The following is a 14,931-nucleotide window of genomic DNA, read 5'->3' as shown; positions in this document are numbered from 1 at the left end:
ATGACTGCAAGTCATCAGAGGGTCATTGCATATAATGATACCAATAGGTCAATTGACGACCTTAGATAAGATTATGTTAATCAGTCTAATTACTCAGTAATTGAAAATGGATGTGTATGTGTGTGTGCAGGGGGTAGCCTACACTTACAATGGGCTGTTATACCAACATGATTCACGGTCATGGGACGTAAATAGGCCTTACTCCTTGACTTAAATCTGCCTTTTAACCGCCAAGTCATTGTTTTATTCCAGATCGTGTGCTTTGAGAGCAGATCCAACAATGTGCCTCTGTCCTTTGGCCTATAGAGTATGCTAGCGCCTACATACCGTGGACTACCTAATTGGTTCGCTGACATTGATTACATCATCATATTTCGACTGCCTGACCTACCTGCAAGTCGGTCCTACACAGTTGTTAATATGGCCTTGACATTTTTGTATCCCCTGGCCTACTTGTCGAATTGTATTCATACTTATTCGATTCAGTGCCTTACATAGCCTAGTTGGCTAGTGATTGATTTATATCCAACAATGGCAATAGCTTAGCATTTTTTACGTATCTTTAGTTTGATATAATGAAAGCCTATGACATGAGCCTAAAAAACGTTTATAAAAAAACAAAGGAAAACTGTTTCTCTCTCTCTCCCTTTCTCCGCGGACCTACTATCCATCTCTGTCCTTTGTTTTCACCGCGGAGCGGAGCGGAGCGTGCTCGGAGGTTTATGGTAATTGCGGTTTCCCGATTGGCCTTCTGGGTAGAGTCTCGGTCTGCAAGCACAGCGCACGCACCTCCATTCCCCGCTGCTCGTCCCGGAGGCGCGGCAGTTGTGAATGACTTCAGCCGAATGGAAAACTGAATGTTACGTATAGGACGAAAGAAGAACTCACGGAATAGAAAACGTTTCCCCACAGCTGAGAAGAAAGGAAACGATTAGAGAACCATGGAATAATCAACTTATATTTTGAAAGGACGTAAATAAAGTGCCGTGTAAAACGTCATAATTTGAGGGAGTGTATCGGAGTGTGTGCGCTGTATGGTGAGCCCGACAACATGGCGCTGAAAGGCAAAACCAGACTGAATTAGTTTTTGAGACCATCGACACCTGTGCTTGACCAAGTTACGAGTTTTCAGTCGTAGCCTTTTCGTGGACATATTCTTTGAAAAAGAAATCAACGACAGAGACTCATATGGCTGTTTGGGAATATTGTAGCTAGCTTAGTCTAGACTACACAAAGGCTATCCTGTGGTTCTGCCCATTGGATACAGCCTTTACGACTTCAACATGGCTTTGAGTCCTAAGTTCAACGAGGACTAAATATTTACCGCGGTTTGGTGAGGAAACGGCGGACGTACTTTCCCTTGTTCACAAACGCCCAAGGTTTGACTATTTCTCTGACAAAAAGTTGGAACAGGACTCTTCACATTCTAGGGAAGGTTATACGAATTTGGGAATCTTTGGCGGATTGCTCTAAGGTAAATATTATATGGTCGTAAATTTCACTGTTTTTATTAGCCTACCTGCACCGTTTTCTGTACTACAATGCCAACATGATTCTTATTGTTCATAGAACGGCAATAGCTTCAGATTAATGAGCAACTTGTATTGGAAAGCCCTTGGAATGATTTGGCGAATCTTTCGTGTGGTTTTAATAGGTGTAAAAGGCACCCCATGTTTAGTCTAATGTGTTGAGAGAGTTATACATAGGAAATAAGACAATGAGTTGGGTTAAACAATTTAAATGTGATCAAATGCACATCCCTGAACTTGCCTAGAACTAACGGGCTCAATCCATTTTATCACGAGAGATGTTCAATGTTGTCACGGGACTTTCCAGCGAACGTTTTTTTCGTCAGTTGGGCAACGGCTTCACAAAGGTAAATTGTCTGAATTGTAGCCTACGGATTATTTCTAATGTCTTGTCATAGCCTAAACAAAAATCCTTTACGCAAAATTATCATAAACCTACTGTTTTGACGCCACCCACACCTTGAGAAACGACTTTGCAGATAAACGCTTGTAGGTCGTCTGCATTTTCATTGCGCATATAGGCTCGTCTTATGGTCTGAACATTTAACATTTCACCACCCGCAATGGACCATCTATAGGCTACTTAGAATCTAGTAGGGAGAAACATTTGTTCGTTTTATTCACATTATTTTAAGGTCTGCGCAATGAGGAACGTGTCGATGTCTAAACACCATATTTAGGCTATGCGTTATACCTAGCCTCATTTACATTGCTGTCATATGGTGTGCTGATTATACGTTGGCTACATAATGCAATAGATCTTTCATCAAAATGCCCCAATTATAGGCTACCCGGGGTTTGGATGGACCTGGGTCAAACAGCCTGCCTCGCACGCACGGGGTCTGTTGTCTCGTGACACCGGGACAGCTACGGACATTCAGACTTACAGCGCTCGAACGAGGCATGCTTGCGCAGACAATCGAGTCACCTCTTTTCCTTTTTTTTAACTTGGGTATTTGGTTAAACCGATGAAAACATTTGAAATGGAAATAAGGAGGTCAAGGAAATGTTTAATGTAGGCTACAAGCTATGATTATCCGAAGTTGACTTCGGTCGTATAGAAGTTGGCATTTGGACCGTATCTTTTTCCCATCCATAGCCAACAATCCCAGTTAGGACACGCAAAGGATATGCCTACAGTATAATACAGTTTGTTGAATCTCTTATCCAACTCGGAAGGTTAACAATAAAGAGAAGCCCCAATTAGGTTCTTAACGTTTAACATAATCATGATTAACATCACCATGCCCGCCCAGTTGAGTCTTGGTTTGTAACAGCGGGGCAGTGGGTCGTGTTAAGACAAACATGCATTTTGTTTGTTGTCAAATTTATGTTCATTGGTTCTGTGGCGACTTGAAAATCTGGGGATTAATTCAAGTTTTAAGGTGTAACGTTTGTAATGGCCTATATGTAAACGAATTATTTGAGACAGTCAATTATTTGTGATTTTAGGCCCATTACCTAAACTATTTATTTATCTATCTATCTACTTTGGGTTCTAAACTGACGGATAGCCTACATTTTCACAGTTTTTTCTCTTGTTAAAATGGTGAAAGCGGAGACCCAGAGAGTGTAAGATGCATCAGTTTACAATGGCAAAATATGCGTAGGATAAACGTCCTTTACCTACGCCGTTTTACGTGTGTCAAGTTATAATTGGCAATAAACGTTGCCTATATGGTAAATACATCTGTCCATCAAAAAATGGATCTGATGCGAAGTGGACCCGTAGCAGGCGTCTCTGAAAGCGGTGTAGGATCGTATTCAGAGTACTCGCACTGGAGAGAGTCACGGTGTGATTGAAACCTCTCCACGACCAATCCTCCCTCGGGACATCCGTCCCGAAACAGGAGAGCCCCTCGCTTCGCTTCACGGAGCTTTTGTGCCGCAGCTCCGTGTGTGCGCACGGTTCGATGGTTTCTCTCAAGGACGGTTCCCCGGCGCCCCACATATTGTCTTGCCTACATCTTTACCATCAGCCACGAGACTCTCTGAACCCGAATATACCGCGAAGTTCCGTTTTAACGGAAGCATTAATGGAACTTGGACATCTGTAGTAGCCTATTTGTTGAGGTTTATAACCTTTTGTGGCGTTTTAGTTTTGTGTCAGCCTCTAATTGATGGGTTTGTTTCAAAGTGGATTGAATGAGGCGTGTATGAGGCCTATAGATTATAGGGTAGGATCACGTTTTATAGGCTAATCTCATTTGGCAGGGGCTATCCCATTTGGACAACAGACCTTGAAATTTGCGTTCTCTTTTTGATTAATTAATTAGGCTAATCCACCTAGTCTAAAAACATGAATGGGATGCTATCTTCTGGTCATATTTATATAGACATTTCTACAGCCTTGTTGATTAAATAATAGTTGTATTCAGCATGGGGGGGGTCCCTCTCTGAATGACTCTTCTTCAGGTTCCACGCAGTTAGGTGCAGTTCTATGAGTGTATGTGAAGCCCCTTGTTATATAACTTGTAAAAACTAGGGCTAGCCTATACAAATACAATTTGTAGAGCAAGGTGTGAATGTGTAAAATCATGGCTTCACTGCTGGTGTACTTTTCTACATTGCTGGTGTCAGCCAGCTTGCAAAATATAACCAAGGCTACAATGTTGACAAGCAGGCCTATTTGTAAATGTGTACATTTGGACGACACAAATAGTTTGTATTTGGGTTATCTATAGTGAGATTGGCCAAATGTAGACAAAGTCTAAGATCACTCGCACTAAAATCAGGTTTTTTATTTGTTAGTTAAATGACTAAGTCGGCTAATTCGTTGAACACTGTACTTTTAAACGGAATGGCAGTTTTTTCTTGGTGTCCTACTGTATAGCCAACTCATGGCCACAGCCCATGATTTTACACAAGATGGTTCTGGCCATCATTAACAGTGTGAGCCATGTTTATGTAAGGAATATACTTGTTGCTTTCTCTGAGTGTTTTCAATAGGCTCTTTAGGATCGAGCCGTTTGTTAACGCTGTGCTGCGGAGCACGGATCGGGCTAATCCCCCCTCCCCTCCCTCTGCGGTTGATCGAAAGCAAGGGGTCAGCAAAGCTGTGGAGGAGGAACGAGGAGAACGTGACTGAATTGTTGTTCTCTATTTTCTGGTCCAGACCACCTCCCTGAGCGGGGGCGGAGGGGGTAAAGGTCAAAGAGAACGGGATTTCCAGAAGGGCAAGGTGACGGATTTGGCCCCGGGACTCATCCAGGCATAGTCAACACTGTTGAGTTTACATCACAATGCCAGAAAGGCATGACGGCCTAGTGTCAGATTTGAGAAATAAACAGTCTTCTAATGAACATTTTCAGATAGCTTCGGTTGAACAGGATTCTCAAACAATGAATTCCACAGACTTTAGGCTTGAACCTTCCCTTATAAAAAAGAAAAAAAGAAAAAAGGGTGACCTGCTTCAAAATAAGTCAAACAATACCATTTTCTTTAAATATGCAGAGATTCACAGGTGGATATTTGCATATAGTCAATACAGTGCACATACTGTTGAAGTTGGTGGTAGATGTTCCATCCCTTTGTTCCGGTCGCTTGGCAATGTTACCACATGGCCACAATGTTGCTATGCAAATGACGAAAGCGTCTCTCCTGTGAAAGGAAGGAGGAAATGGATGGAGGGTAGATTGGGCTGGTGGGGACAGAGGGTGCAGTGTTTCCCACACATAGACTAATTTGTGGCGGTGCGCCACAGAATCAACACCGGCCGCCACACATTGCGTTTCGTAAAACATTTTTTTTATCGCTATTTAGGTAAAAACACGCAGCGTATTCGTTCAGCTGCATTTCCTTTCCCTGCTCTCCCTCCGTCTCTTTCACGCACGCGTCTTTCTCACATACACACACAGTCACTACGTCAGCACACGTTAGCAACAATGCATACGCCGTTCTAGTGAGACCGACAGCTACATCAGCGAGCCTTCAGCATTAGTGCCGTAGCTAAAGGTCTAGGAAAGTTGAGGCTACTTTTCGCTAGGTACCGACGGACATGTCTTAATCGAAGGTTCCCCTTCGTTCTTTTGGTGAGAAGTTTCAAGAGCTAGCTACTTACCCGGCGTCATGGAGCCGACCAGTTAAATAGTTATTTAGCACCCTGTATGCAGCGTCGCTACCTGCATATGCAGAAATTATTTGTTTGTTGTTGTTGATTTTGTGAATTATTTCGAACCCCCCCCCCCCCCCCCCCCCCCCCCCCCCCCCGCCACATATAGTTTTCTAATCTGTGGGAAACACTGGGGTGGTTTGATTGATGAAAATGGGTACTCCCACACACCCCCCCCCCCCCTCCTCATCTCCCGGTTCTCAATTGCAGCAACGGGAGGCATGTCCATAGATAAGGGCAACCAGGCAGGCCAGCTTTATTGAAATCCTGGGTCCATAAACTCATCAATAACACAGGAGATGTGCGCGTGCGTGCGGGGGTGATGCCGAACATCAAAAGGGCCCTGTTCTTATTTCATGGCTGTGTGCGCGAGGGGCCGGAAAGCCCGTGGCGAGAAGATTGAATCTTCCTCGGAGCGCTGTGTCAGGGCTGAAAAATTTCCCTGTGACAGATGACAGCCATTCCGGCCTCGGGATTATGAGTTCTGCCGAAGAGACATTCCTTATCGGCTCTCAGGGTCCGCGATAACAAGACACTGCACACAGATCCTCAACCATGCTTCCAGTCAGGGCTGTGTGTTATCCCGCTTTATATGAGAGGCAGAATAATGGTGCCTTGCTAAGCCTAAGGGATTGTAATAGTTCTTAGGTGATACCGTTGTGTTCTTCCAACCACTTGTGTAAAGTCAACTGACAGATTCTGTGGTACAACGTAAACTGATGGCAAATTTGAAGGATGCTATTATCTGGCTATTCGGGACACGTTACTTCTCCAAAATGAATGAAATGAACTAGCCCCCCCAAAAAAGATTTATATAAACGCTCACGTACAAATTGACAAATTTCTTGATATAAGGGTGAAATTATGTATCTTCAGCCACATGGGAAATGCAGCAATCTGTTAAGCATTTTCAGTTGATTTTGAGTCCTCGAGTGTGAAAATAGATATTTATTACTGTACTGTTTTACTCTCCGCAGGTATGGCAGTGTAAGGAATGGTGAGAGACATTTTGAACTAACCGTCTGGGAACCAGAAGCACTCAAAGCATGGTAAGCTAATCTCCCTACTATAGTTAGAAAGGCTAACTGGAATTAATCATCTACCAGAGATTTGGTTAAATGTTCAAGAAGGATTACTTTTGAGGGCTCTTTTACAGGGTTAGTATCATCTGTACATGGCCTTGCCCCAGTTTCAATATCTGCATGATAAGAAACACAATCAATTTCCTGGCGTCAATGTGGTTCTTTTTTGGGTTGGTCAAATGTTTGTCATCCAGGAAGACTGACTGGTGGTGTGTGTGTCTCTGTGTGTGTGTCTCTGTGTGTGTGTGTCTCTGTGTGTGTGTCTCTGTGTGTGTGTCTCTGTGTGTGTGTGTGTCGTTGTGACCTTTCCTTCACCTCACACCACCCCGTTGAAAATCATCAGCAGATGACTTCTTTTGAAAAGTGCAGGGCTAGTGTGCCAGGCACGTATGTTCATTTCAACGACCTTGACGTCAGTCCTCCTCGTCAACAGGCTGCTCAAGCAGAGCCCCCTAAGTGCTACAATTTTAGTGTGGAAACACGATTTGGTGGTTCATGTCTTCCTTTAATGAGGTCTTCCTTTAATGAGGTCTTCTTGTTTGATGTGTGTTATTCCTTATTCTGTTAATATAAATTGCATCTTAATGTCTTGGTCATAGGTCTTGGACGTGTATAACTATCGTGGCACATTTTAACGTGAAAGTATTCCATAGAGTTGTGTTCATACACTTTCCTCTGTGCCGACTACTAATTCATGAATGCCAGAAAGGCTTTTTTGTATTTGTTTTGAGACTCTTATCTTGTTAATGAATTCAGTTACATAATAAGTGGCTGCTGCATTACAATCCCAGTAGTGTTATTGTCATTGGTTCACATGTCTTGCTGTTGTGTGTTACCCTGCTGTAGGTGGATGCGAGCACTGCCTGCAGAATGAACCCGCTAGCTGCCTTAGGCATGGACCGCGCTAGCCTGATGAGGGAGAGCATTCGTGTCCAAGGTGGAATGGTTTACCCCGGAATCCGCACCCTCTCCACCGAGAAAGCCAGAGAAGGTGCATCCATGCCTCTCGGCTATGACCTTCTCTACAAACCTGATGTGTCCTTAGACAGTAGAAAGACTGGTAATGGCTACATGGGACTGTATAAAAACCCTCCTCCTGGACTGCAGAAGCCTATGGTTGTTCCCGGCCCTGGAGGAGAGAGTATGGGGCTGGACCCGAGAGTCGGTCAGGTGGAAAAGCCTATTGAGCTGGGTCTGGCTGGGTCCAATGGCTTTCTGAGACTGCCCTGGGTGAGCCCGTACCCTGACGCCGGAATGTACCCTTTCCTGGACTCGAGCAAATATGCCGCTCTGAACATGTACAAGGCATCCTTTTTGTCCCAGCCCTCACATTATCTCCCCCAGCACCTGGCCTACCAGTCTCTCTGCTCAGGGGCAGGAGGCAGTGCTGCAGGGGCTGAAAGGCTCCTCTACCTGCCCTCCTACCCTCCTACCTCCCACTCGCCACTGGTGCACCACCAGGACAAGAGCATGCAAGGCCTGGGGCCCAGGATCCACCACGAGTCCTCTGCCTTTGGGCAGCAGCTGCAACAAGTCCAAGCCCAACAACATCACCAAGCCCAAGTTCAAGCCCAAGTTCAGGCCCAAGTTCAGGCCCAAGTTCAGGCCCAAGTTCAGGCCCAAGTTCAGCAGCAGCAGCAACATGCCCAGGCCCAAGCCCAAGCTCAGGCCCACAGCGAAAGGCAACACAGTAGCAGTAGTAGTAACAATAGTAAACTTAACAGGACATCCTCTAGTAAGGGCTCTGGCAGCAGCTACAGTCACAGTAGTAACAGTAGCAGTATTGTCAGCAGTGGTAATGGTGGTAATGATACTAGTACTAGTAGTAGTGGAACTAACAGCAGTAGCCACCCAGTAGATTCCAGCCCAGCACTTCTGACCCAGTCATCACGCAGCATCCCCAGGCCCCTCCAGCCCTCTGGGTCCGCGCCCCCCCCTCCTCTCATAGACAGCACTTTGGACTTTCAGAAGTCTCTGTTCAGAAGTCCGACTTCCTCCTCGTCCTCAGCTCCCCATCCGTGTTACGCCGGCGGCACGGCCGGCGAGCACCGTTCCCCGGCGCGCTCTGGCGGACACGCCCACAAAGCCAAAGAAGGCAGTTTGGACAACAAGAACGGAGAGAGGAAGCCAAGCAAGTCCCCGTTAAAGACCTCGTCCGAGAGACCGACCTCCCAACAGGCTCCTGCCAAAGAGCCAGCAGACAAGCCTCTGGATCTGTCTGCGGCCAAAATCCTGGAATTGGAAGCGGGGCACCCTAACGGGTACACCTCCAAACTCGAGGCCTTGGCTAAGCTGGGCTATCTACCTGCAGCCCGATACGGCTTAGCGCCCAACCGAGAGCTTGTCAAAGAGACCCTCTCCCCGTCCTTGGCCATGGCAGGGGCGACCTCCAAAACATCAGAGCGCCCCGAGATAATCAGCACGGCTCACTCCTCCTGGCTGGTCCCCAGTCCAGCCTCTGGTCCTAACGCCGACCCAAACCACAACAAATCCTCGTCCACGATAAAGAACAAGAACCTGGAGAGTGTTTCGCAGCAGCAGCAGAGAAGCTCCTCTTGTCCCAGGATAGGGGAAGGAAACGGAGCCGTAGCCCCCGGCCAAGCCGTCGCCGTGGTTGCGCCTGGTGGTCGACCTTCCTCTGTGTCTCCCTCTCCCAAATCCAATGGGGATTGGCCTCGCGTGTCCCCCAGCCAACCAGACAAAGCCGCCCTCTCCACCTCGCTTGCCAGCCACTCTGGGAGACACCCCAAGACTCCCGTCAAACCTGAGCCACAAGAGATGGCCTTTAAGCCCCAGCAGCCGCACCAGCCCCACCTGGAGAACAGCCGTCCCTCGAGCCACATGTACAGCGAATCCTACCTGCCGCCCAGTATAGCATACGCTAACCGCTTAGCCTACGCTAACCTCCCCTACTCGGTCCCAGAGGGCATGTCGCTGCCACACATGACGATGCAAGGCAAAGGACCTGTATATCCCCACCCAGTTCTCATGGGCAACAGCAGCCTCTACCCTCCTCGTCTGACCCCCAAACATGGCCTGCCGTATGGGATCCCCCCCAACCACGGAGACTACCTGACCTATCACGACTCCAAGGAGATGGTCCACCCGCTCATGGTTTCTCACCTGGGCATGGACGCGAAGGAGCGACTGGACCTGAGATCCAGGCCCCAGGAGAAGCCTTGGAGCCACGACGGTTCACCTTACAGAAACCAAATGGCCTCAGATACCGAATCTCCACGCAAGAATGAGAAAGAGATTAACTTGGCCACAGGCCAAGATTCAAAGCTGCCGAGCAAGCCTTTCACCGGGGGGAAGGAAGAAATAGTCTGCATTGACCTGCTCCAATCTGATATGGACAGCGACTCGTCCATGAGCAAGCACAGCTCGCCCAGTGTGAGGAGAAGGTATCCAGGAAAGCAACTTGGATGCGAGAGCAGCTATTCAGCCAGTGACAGGAGAGAGCCAGAGCCGCTTCGGACGAGCCAGGTGGCCGAGCACAGACTGGGGGATCCAGAAAAGCAGCTTGAGCAGCGCTGCCTGCCCAGGCCTCTAGACCCCCACAAGGGCTTCCCCTCACACCCAAACCCCTCCCGCCCAGAGGCCCCCATGTCCCCTTATCATTGTGAGGACAGCCCAAGCCCCGCGGAGGGCAGCCCCCTGCCAGACCTACCGGAGGAACAAACCCTGCGCTGTGCTCGCACCTCAGGGGAACGCCCCATTAAAGACCGCGGGCCCTGGAACCGTTCTTCCGGAGAACGTGCCTACGGGGATCCGACCGACGAGAGCAGAATCGCGAGGGTCCAGCCCTGCGAGAACCGTGCTCTTGAGGATCGCGCATCCGGGAACAGGAACGTCGGAGGGCGCGCCTTTGAAAACCGGGTTCTCGGGGACCGTTCTTGTGAGAACCATGAGGATCGTACGTGTGGAGTTAATTCGTCCGGGGACGGTAATTCCGGGGACCAACCGTTTAGGGACCCGGAGAATCGTTCTCACAGGGACTATTCTTTTGAGCACCGTCCGTCTGATTACAACAGAAACGGGGACTGCACTGGTCAGAACCAAACCTTAGCCAAGCCAGGTTTAAAGGCAGAATTGATCAGCGAGGATCAGTTGAACCACTACGAGGACCTGAAATACTCACAATGCCAGGATGACACAGACTCAATGGCAGATGAGGATGAGGGCCACGGTTCCTCAAAGAGCCGGCGGTCGAGCCTGGCCAAACGCATCGCCAACTCCTCGGGATATGTGGGCGACCGCTTCAAGTGTGTCACGACGGAGCTGTATGCCGACTCCAGTAAACTGAGCCGGGAGCAAAGAGCACTTCAGGTGAGTCCCCCCCCCCCCCCCCACACACACACACACACACACAACTGTTAATCCCTGAAATTGTAGTCCCACACAATGCAGCGCTTGACATCTTCAGTTTGGATCAAGGAGGGACATGTAGTTTAAGCCTAACCTGTAACCAATGCATCCAATTTAAAGTCAGAAAATATTTGGTAGTATTTAAGTTACATGAAGGAAGAACAGAGTTGGTAGTACTAAGGGTTTATGGTCGATCCAACATGAAAAAAACAACAAACAAAAATCATATTTTTTCAAAACAATGGATCTCGAAGCAGGTTCTTCCTGTGCCAGAGACATGGGTTGTTATTGCGAGGGTTTATAACAAAGAAAGACAGGGAGTGGTGCGAGGACTGGAGGAGCTACGGCCTGCCGAGCGCTCCTCTCAGCTCATGTGGAAAGCCTGTCGGCCTGCCAGACTCAATCTCACACAAGCGCCGACATAATTACTGTTGGCCGTTGCCCTGCCCTCCTTTCCCCCTCCCCTCTCCCCTCTTCGCCTCCTCCTCTCCCCATTTCCCTTCCTGCCCGCTTCCCAGCGCAAGGCTGCGGAGCGACACAAGGCTGTAGAGCGACGCAAATCTCTAGAGCGACGCGAGGCTGTAGAGCAGCCTCTCTCCTGCGTCTGTGTTTGGTTGGCGGGGAGAGCGAGTTAGCACATGCTGGCCTCGTGTTAACGCGTCTGTGAGAAAGGAAGCTTGTGTCTCGAGTGTCCACGCAGCACAACCTGGCAGATCAGATGCTGCGTGCGTGTGTGGAGCGCTTGCGTGTGTGGAGCGTGTGTGTGTGTGTGTGTGTAGCGTGTGCGCGCAAGCCTGCCTGGCCAGCTCTTTATGCCTCGGGCTACAGTTAACCTGACCCAAGAGCCGCGGGAATAGGGGGATTTTTTCGCAGCCCTCCCCCTTTCCGTCCTCCCTTCGCCCCCGTCCTCTCCCCCGAGCCCCCTGGAGACTTCTCTCCCTTTAAATTAAATATCCCCCTCCTCCCCCGCCTGCTTCAACAGCTGAGCTGCCGCCCAGTCCTCTCATGAATTCCTGCCCCTTCACTGATGAGGGGGAAGATAAACGCTCCGTGCCACTCGGCTCTCGTTCAGACGGTGCTTACCAGGCTTCACAAAGAGCCGAGCCCTGGAACAACTCGAGGGGTTCAGCCCCGGACGTCCAGCAGTCCCTGCCCAAACGGTTCCGACAGATCCCAGCCAGTCTCAGTGTTCACCTCTTCCGTTTCACAGAATATTCTCTTTTAAACTCATGATATTCCATTAAATCTCTTATTTGGGGAAATTCCTGGTATGAGAAACGAGCCCGACGCATTAGTTAAGCCTATGTCTTGCATTTGAACGTTAAAATGATTTTGCATGAAATCAGCAATCAAACTCTTGTCAAACCTGTTTCACACTGTATACTGTCCCTACAAATATAATTTTATAAATGCGATCTGTAGAATTATGTTTATCCTGTCTCTGAATGTTTTTAACTTCATAAATCATGCTGTAAATGGGCAGGTTGGTTACACACTGAATGTCAGATTTGTTTTGCTAACATCATTGAAAATGAATGGCCTAAGATATTGAGCACCCATTTTAATTACTTAGATGGAAGGATTAAGACGAGAGGACAGTAATTTAAGTCAACCAGCCGCTTACTGTGAGGTCAGTTCTTTTAAACTTCTTATTCAAAAATCTGAAATGAAATATGATTTGGGGATCATTTTGTGGGCCACGAGAATAGGCTCAGGCATTTCTGTCTTTGTGATTGTGTTTGCATTCCTGTTTGACAACAAGTTACTGGTGGTAGAGCAAAGTAAGGGTTGTACAGGAATGAAGGTTAAATCATATCTAAAGGGTAGCACTGACCTTCATATCCAAGAATTACAGTTTGAGATAACCAAGGTTTTAGACATCTGTGCCAAAATAGTCTAAAGTGACATTTCTCTTTCTCTCAGTCTGCACTGATTAGAAGGTGTGAGGTTATATGCTATCACAGCCATCACCTTACGATCAACATTTATACGTCATTGGCAGTCGGGAGGGGGGAGGGGAGGGGAGGGGGGAGGGGGGGAGGGGAGGGGAGGGGAGGGGGGAGGGGGTGTAGCATGTTCACGTTGGGCTGAATTGAGGCAAATTCTTCCACTGAGGATGAGAGGGGAAATAAGTTTTGTTGTAAAGAGACACAGAGAGGAAGAGCAGTGCAGGGCTTGGTCTCATGACTGTGTGTGTGTGTGTTTCTGTTTGCGTGCGTGTGTGTGTGTGTGTGTTTCTGTTTGCGTGCGTGTGTGTGTGTGTGTGTTTGCGCGGTGTGTGTCCCTTTGTAGCGTGCAATGCAGCGCTTCTCTGAGCTGGAGCTGAAGGAGAAAGAAGGAGGAGGAGGAGGAGGGGCGCCGGCGGTGGATCTGGACTTGGCAGACAGCCAGCGGGGGGAGAGGGAGGGGGAGAGGGAGAGGGAGGGAGAGAGGGAGGGGGAGAGGGAGGGAGACGAAGACTGGGAGCGCAGACAGAGCAGAGCCAGGCAAGAGGTTGCGGCTGCCAACAAGACCCACAGAGACGGTAAGAGGAACCAAGGAGAAGTTACACACACACATCCGCACACGCACACACACACACACATACCTGTCTTCCTTTTCACTTGTTTTAACACTCCGTCACTGTCACCTACTTCTTTCCTTTTTTGGCGTACTCAACACCACACACACACACACGCTCCTCAGCGAGAGGTGCCCTTCCCCCCAGTGTGTAGGGACAGCCCCGGAGCTCATAACCAGCGGATGCAGCCAGGTTAACACATCCGCCCCCCCCCCCCCCCCCCTCCCACAGCTGAAGACGACAGGCACGCTCTCTTCACGCACACACATTTTTTGAAACACGTACAGCGTTACAGCACAGTCCATCCTGTTCTGTACACTTTTCCTTCAGGAAGCCACTGCGTGTGTGCGTGTGTGTGTTTCCTGCGCACCAGGGTCGGTCGCAGTTTTGTTGTCGTATGTTAGCGGCCGGCAGAACACTTGGAACGAGAACAGCCGAACGTGCGAACGGTACAAAAACACAGATTAGCGGAGATCCGTGTGTGTCTCACGCTCCTCCGGAGAGACCGGGCAGCCACCGGCCCCGTGGCCCCGGGAGCACCCCCCACCCACCCCCCCCACGCTCCGCGGCCGCACACGGCAGCCCCGGGGAACGTTGCCATGGCGATCCCCCTGCCGTTGGCGAGTTGCCATGGCGCAGGGTACGGCTGTGAACCGTGGGGGTGCTTTTGGTCGTGAGTCATCATGTGATTGTCGCTCGCCAGATCTGGAGAGATATTCATGGCCTCTGGCAGAATGGAACACGAGCGAGAGAGAGAGAGAGAGAGGGAGGGTGTGTGTGTGTTCGCGTGTGTATGCGGAGCCAGGCAAGCGGTCTGGGCAGGGCGTGTGTGGAGCATTCCTGTCCAGGACAGTACAAGGGAAGCCCTGTGAGGCAGAGCAGCTCTCAGAGAGAAGCCTGGGCACAGCTGAAGAGAGAGAGAGAGGTTTCAGAAAGACGGAGAGAGAAAGAGGGAGGGAGAGGGCGGTTTCAGAAAGAGAGAGAGGTTTCAGAATGAAAGAGAGAGAGAGAGAGAGGGAGAGGGCGGTTTCAGAAAGAGAGAGAGAGAGAGAGGGGGGTGGGGGAGAGCGGTTTCAGAAAGAAAGAGAGAGAGAGGTTCCAGAAAAAGAGACAGAGAGAGCAGTTACAGAAAGAAAGAGAGAGAGCGGGAGAGAGAGAGCGGGGCACAGACGCCCCCACCAGCTGCCTTTGATCCAGACGGCTGCTTTTGACTGCCTGGAGTGGAGCCTTTTAACTGCCCCGGCTGGGCGGGGGGGCAGTGAGAGAGTGTGAAAAAAAGAA

At 49.1% G+C, this 14,931-nt stretch overlaps 1 protein-coding gene across 3 annotated transcripts in view; it reads left to right on the top strand.

Moving 5' to 3' along the window:
* The first annotated feature begins 781 nt into the window (after nt 1-781).
* The window catches only part of LOC124474577, a 17,484-nt gene continuing 3,334 nt past the window's right edge, over nt 782-14,931 (top strand). For 2 of the 3 annotated variants that reach the window (XM_047030875.1, XM_047030873.1), the window contains exons 1-5: nt 782-1,474; nt 6,618-6,689; nt 7,569-11,051; nt 12,664-12,720; nt 13,383-13,614. In XM_047030875.1, the coding sequence (XP_046886831.1) occupies nt 6,687-6,689; nt 7,569-11,051; nt 12,664-12,720; nt 13,383-13,614 (3,775 nt within the window). In that variant the 5' untranslated portion in view covers nt 782-1,474; nt 6,618-6,686. The remainder of the gene's footprint in view (nt 1,475-6,617; nt 6,690-7,568; nt 11,052-12,663; nt 12,721-13,382; nt 13,615-14,931) is intronic. The other variant, XM_047030876.1, reaches the window with a different exon arrangement.

Source organism: Hypomesus transpacificus, chromosome 12 (assembly GCF_021917145.1).
Source record: "Hypomesus transpacificus isolate Combined female chromosome 12, fHypTra1, whole genome shotgun sequence".
NCBI lineage: Eukaryota > Metazoa > Chordata > Actinopteri > Osmeriformes > Osmeridae > Hypomesus > Hypomesus transpacificus.
This window is presented reverse-complemented; position numbering and strand designations above follow the sequence as displayed.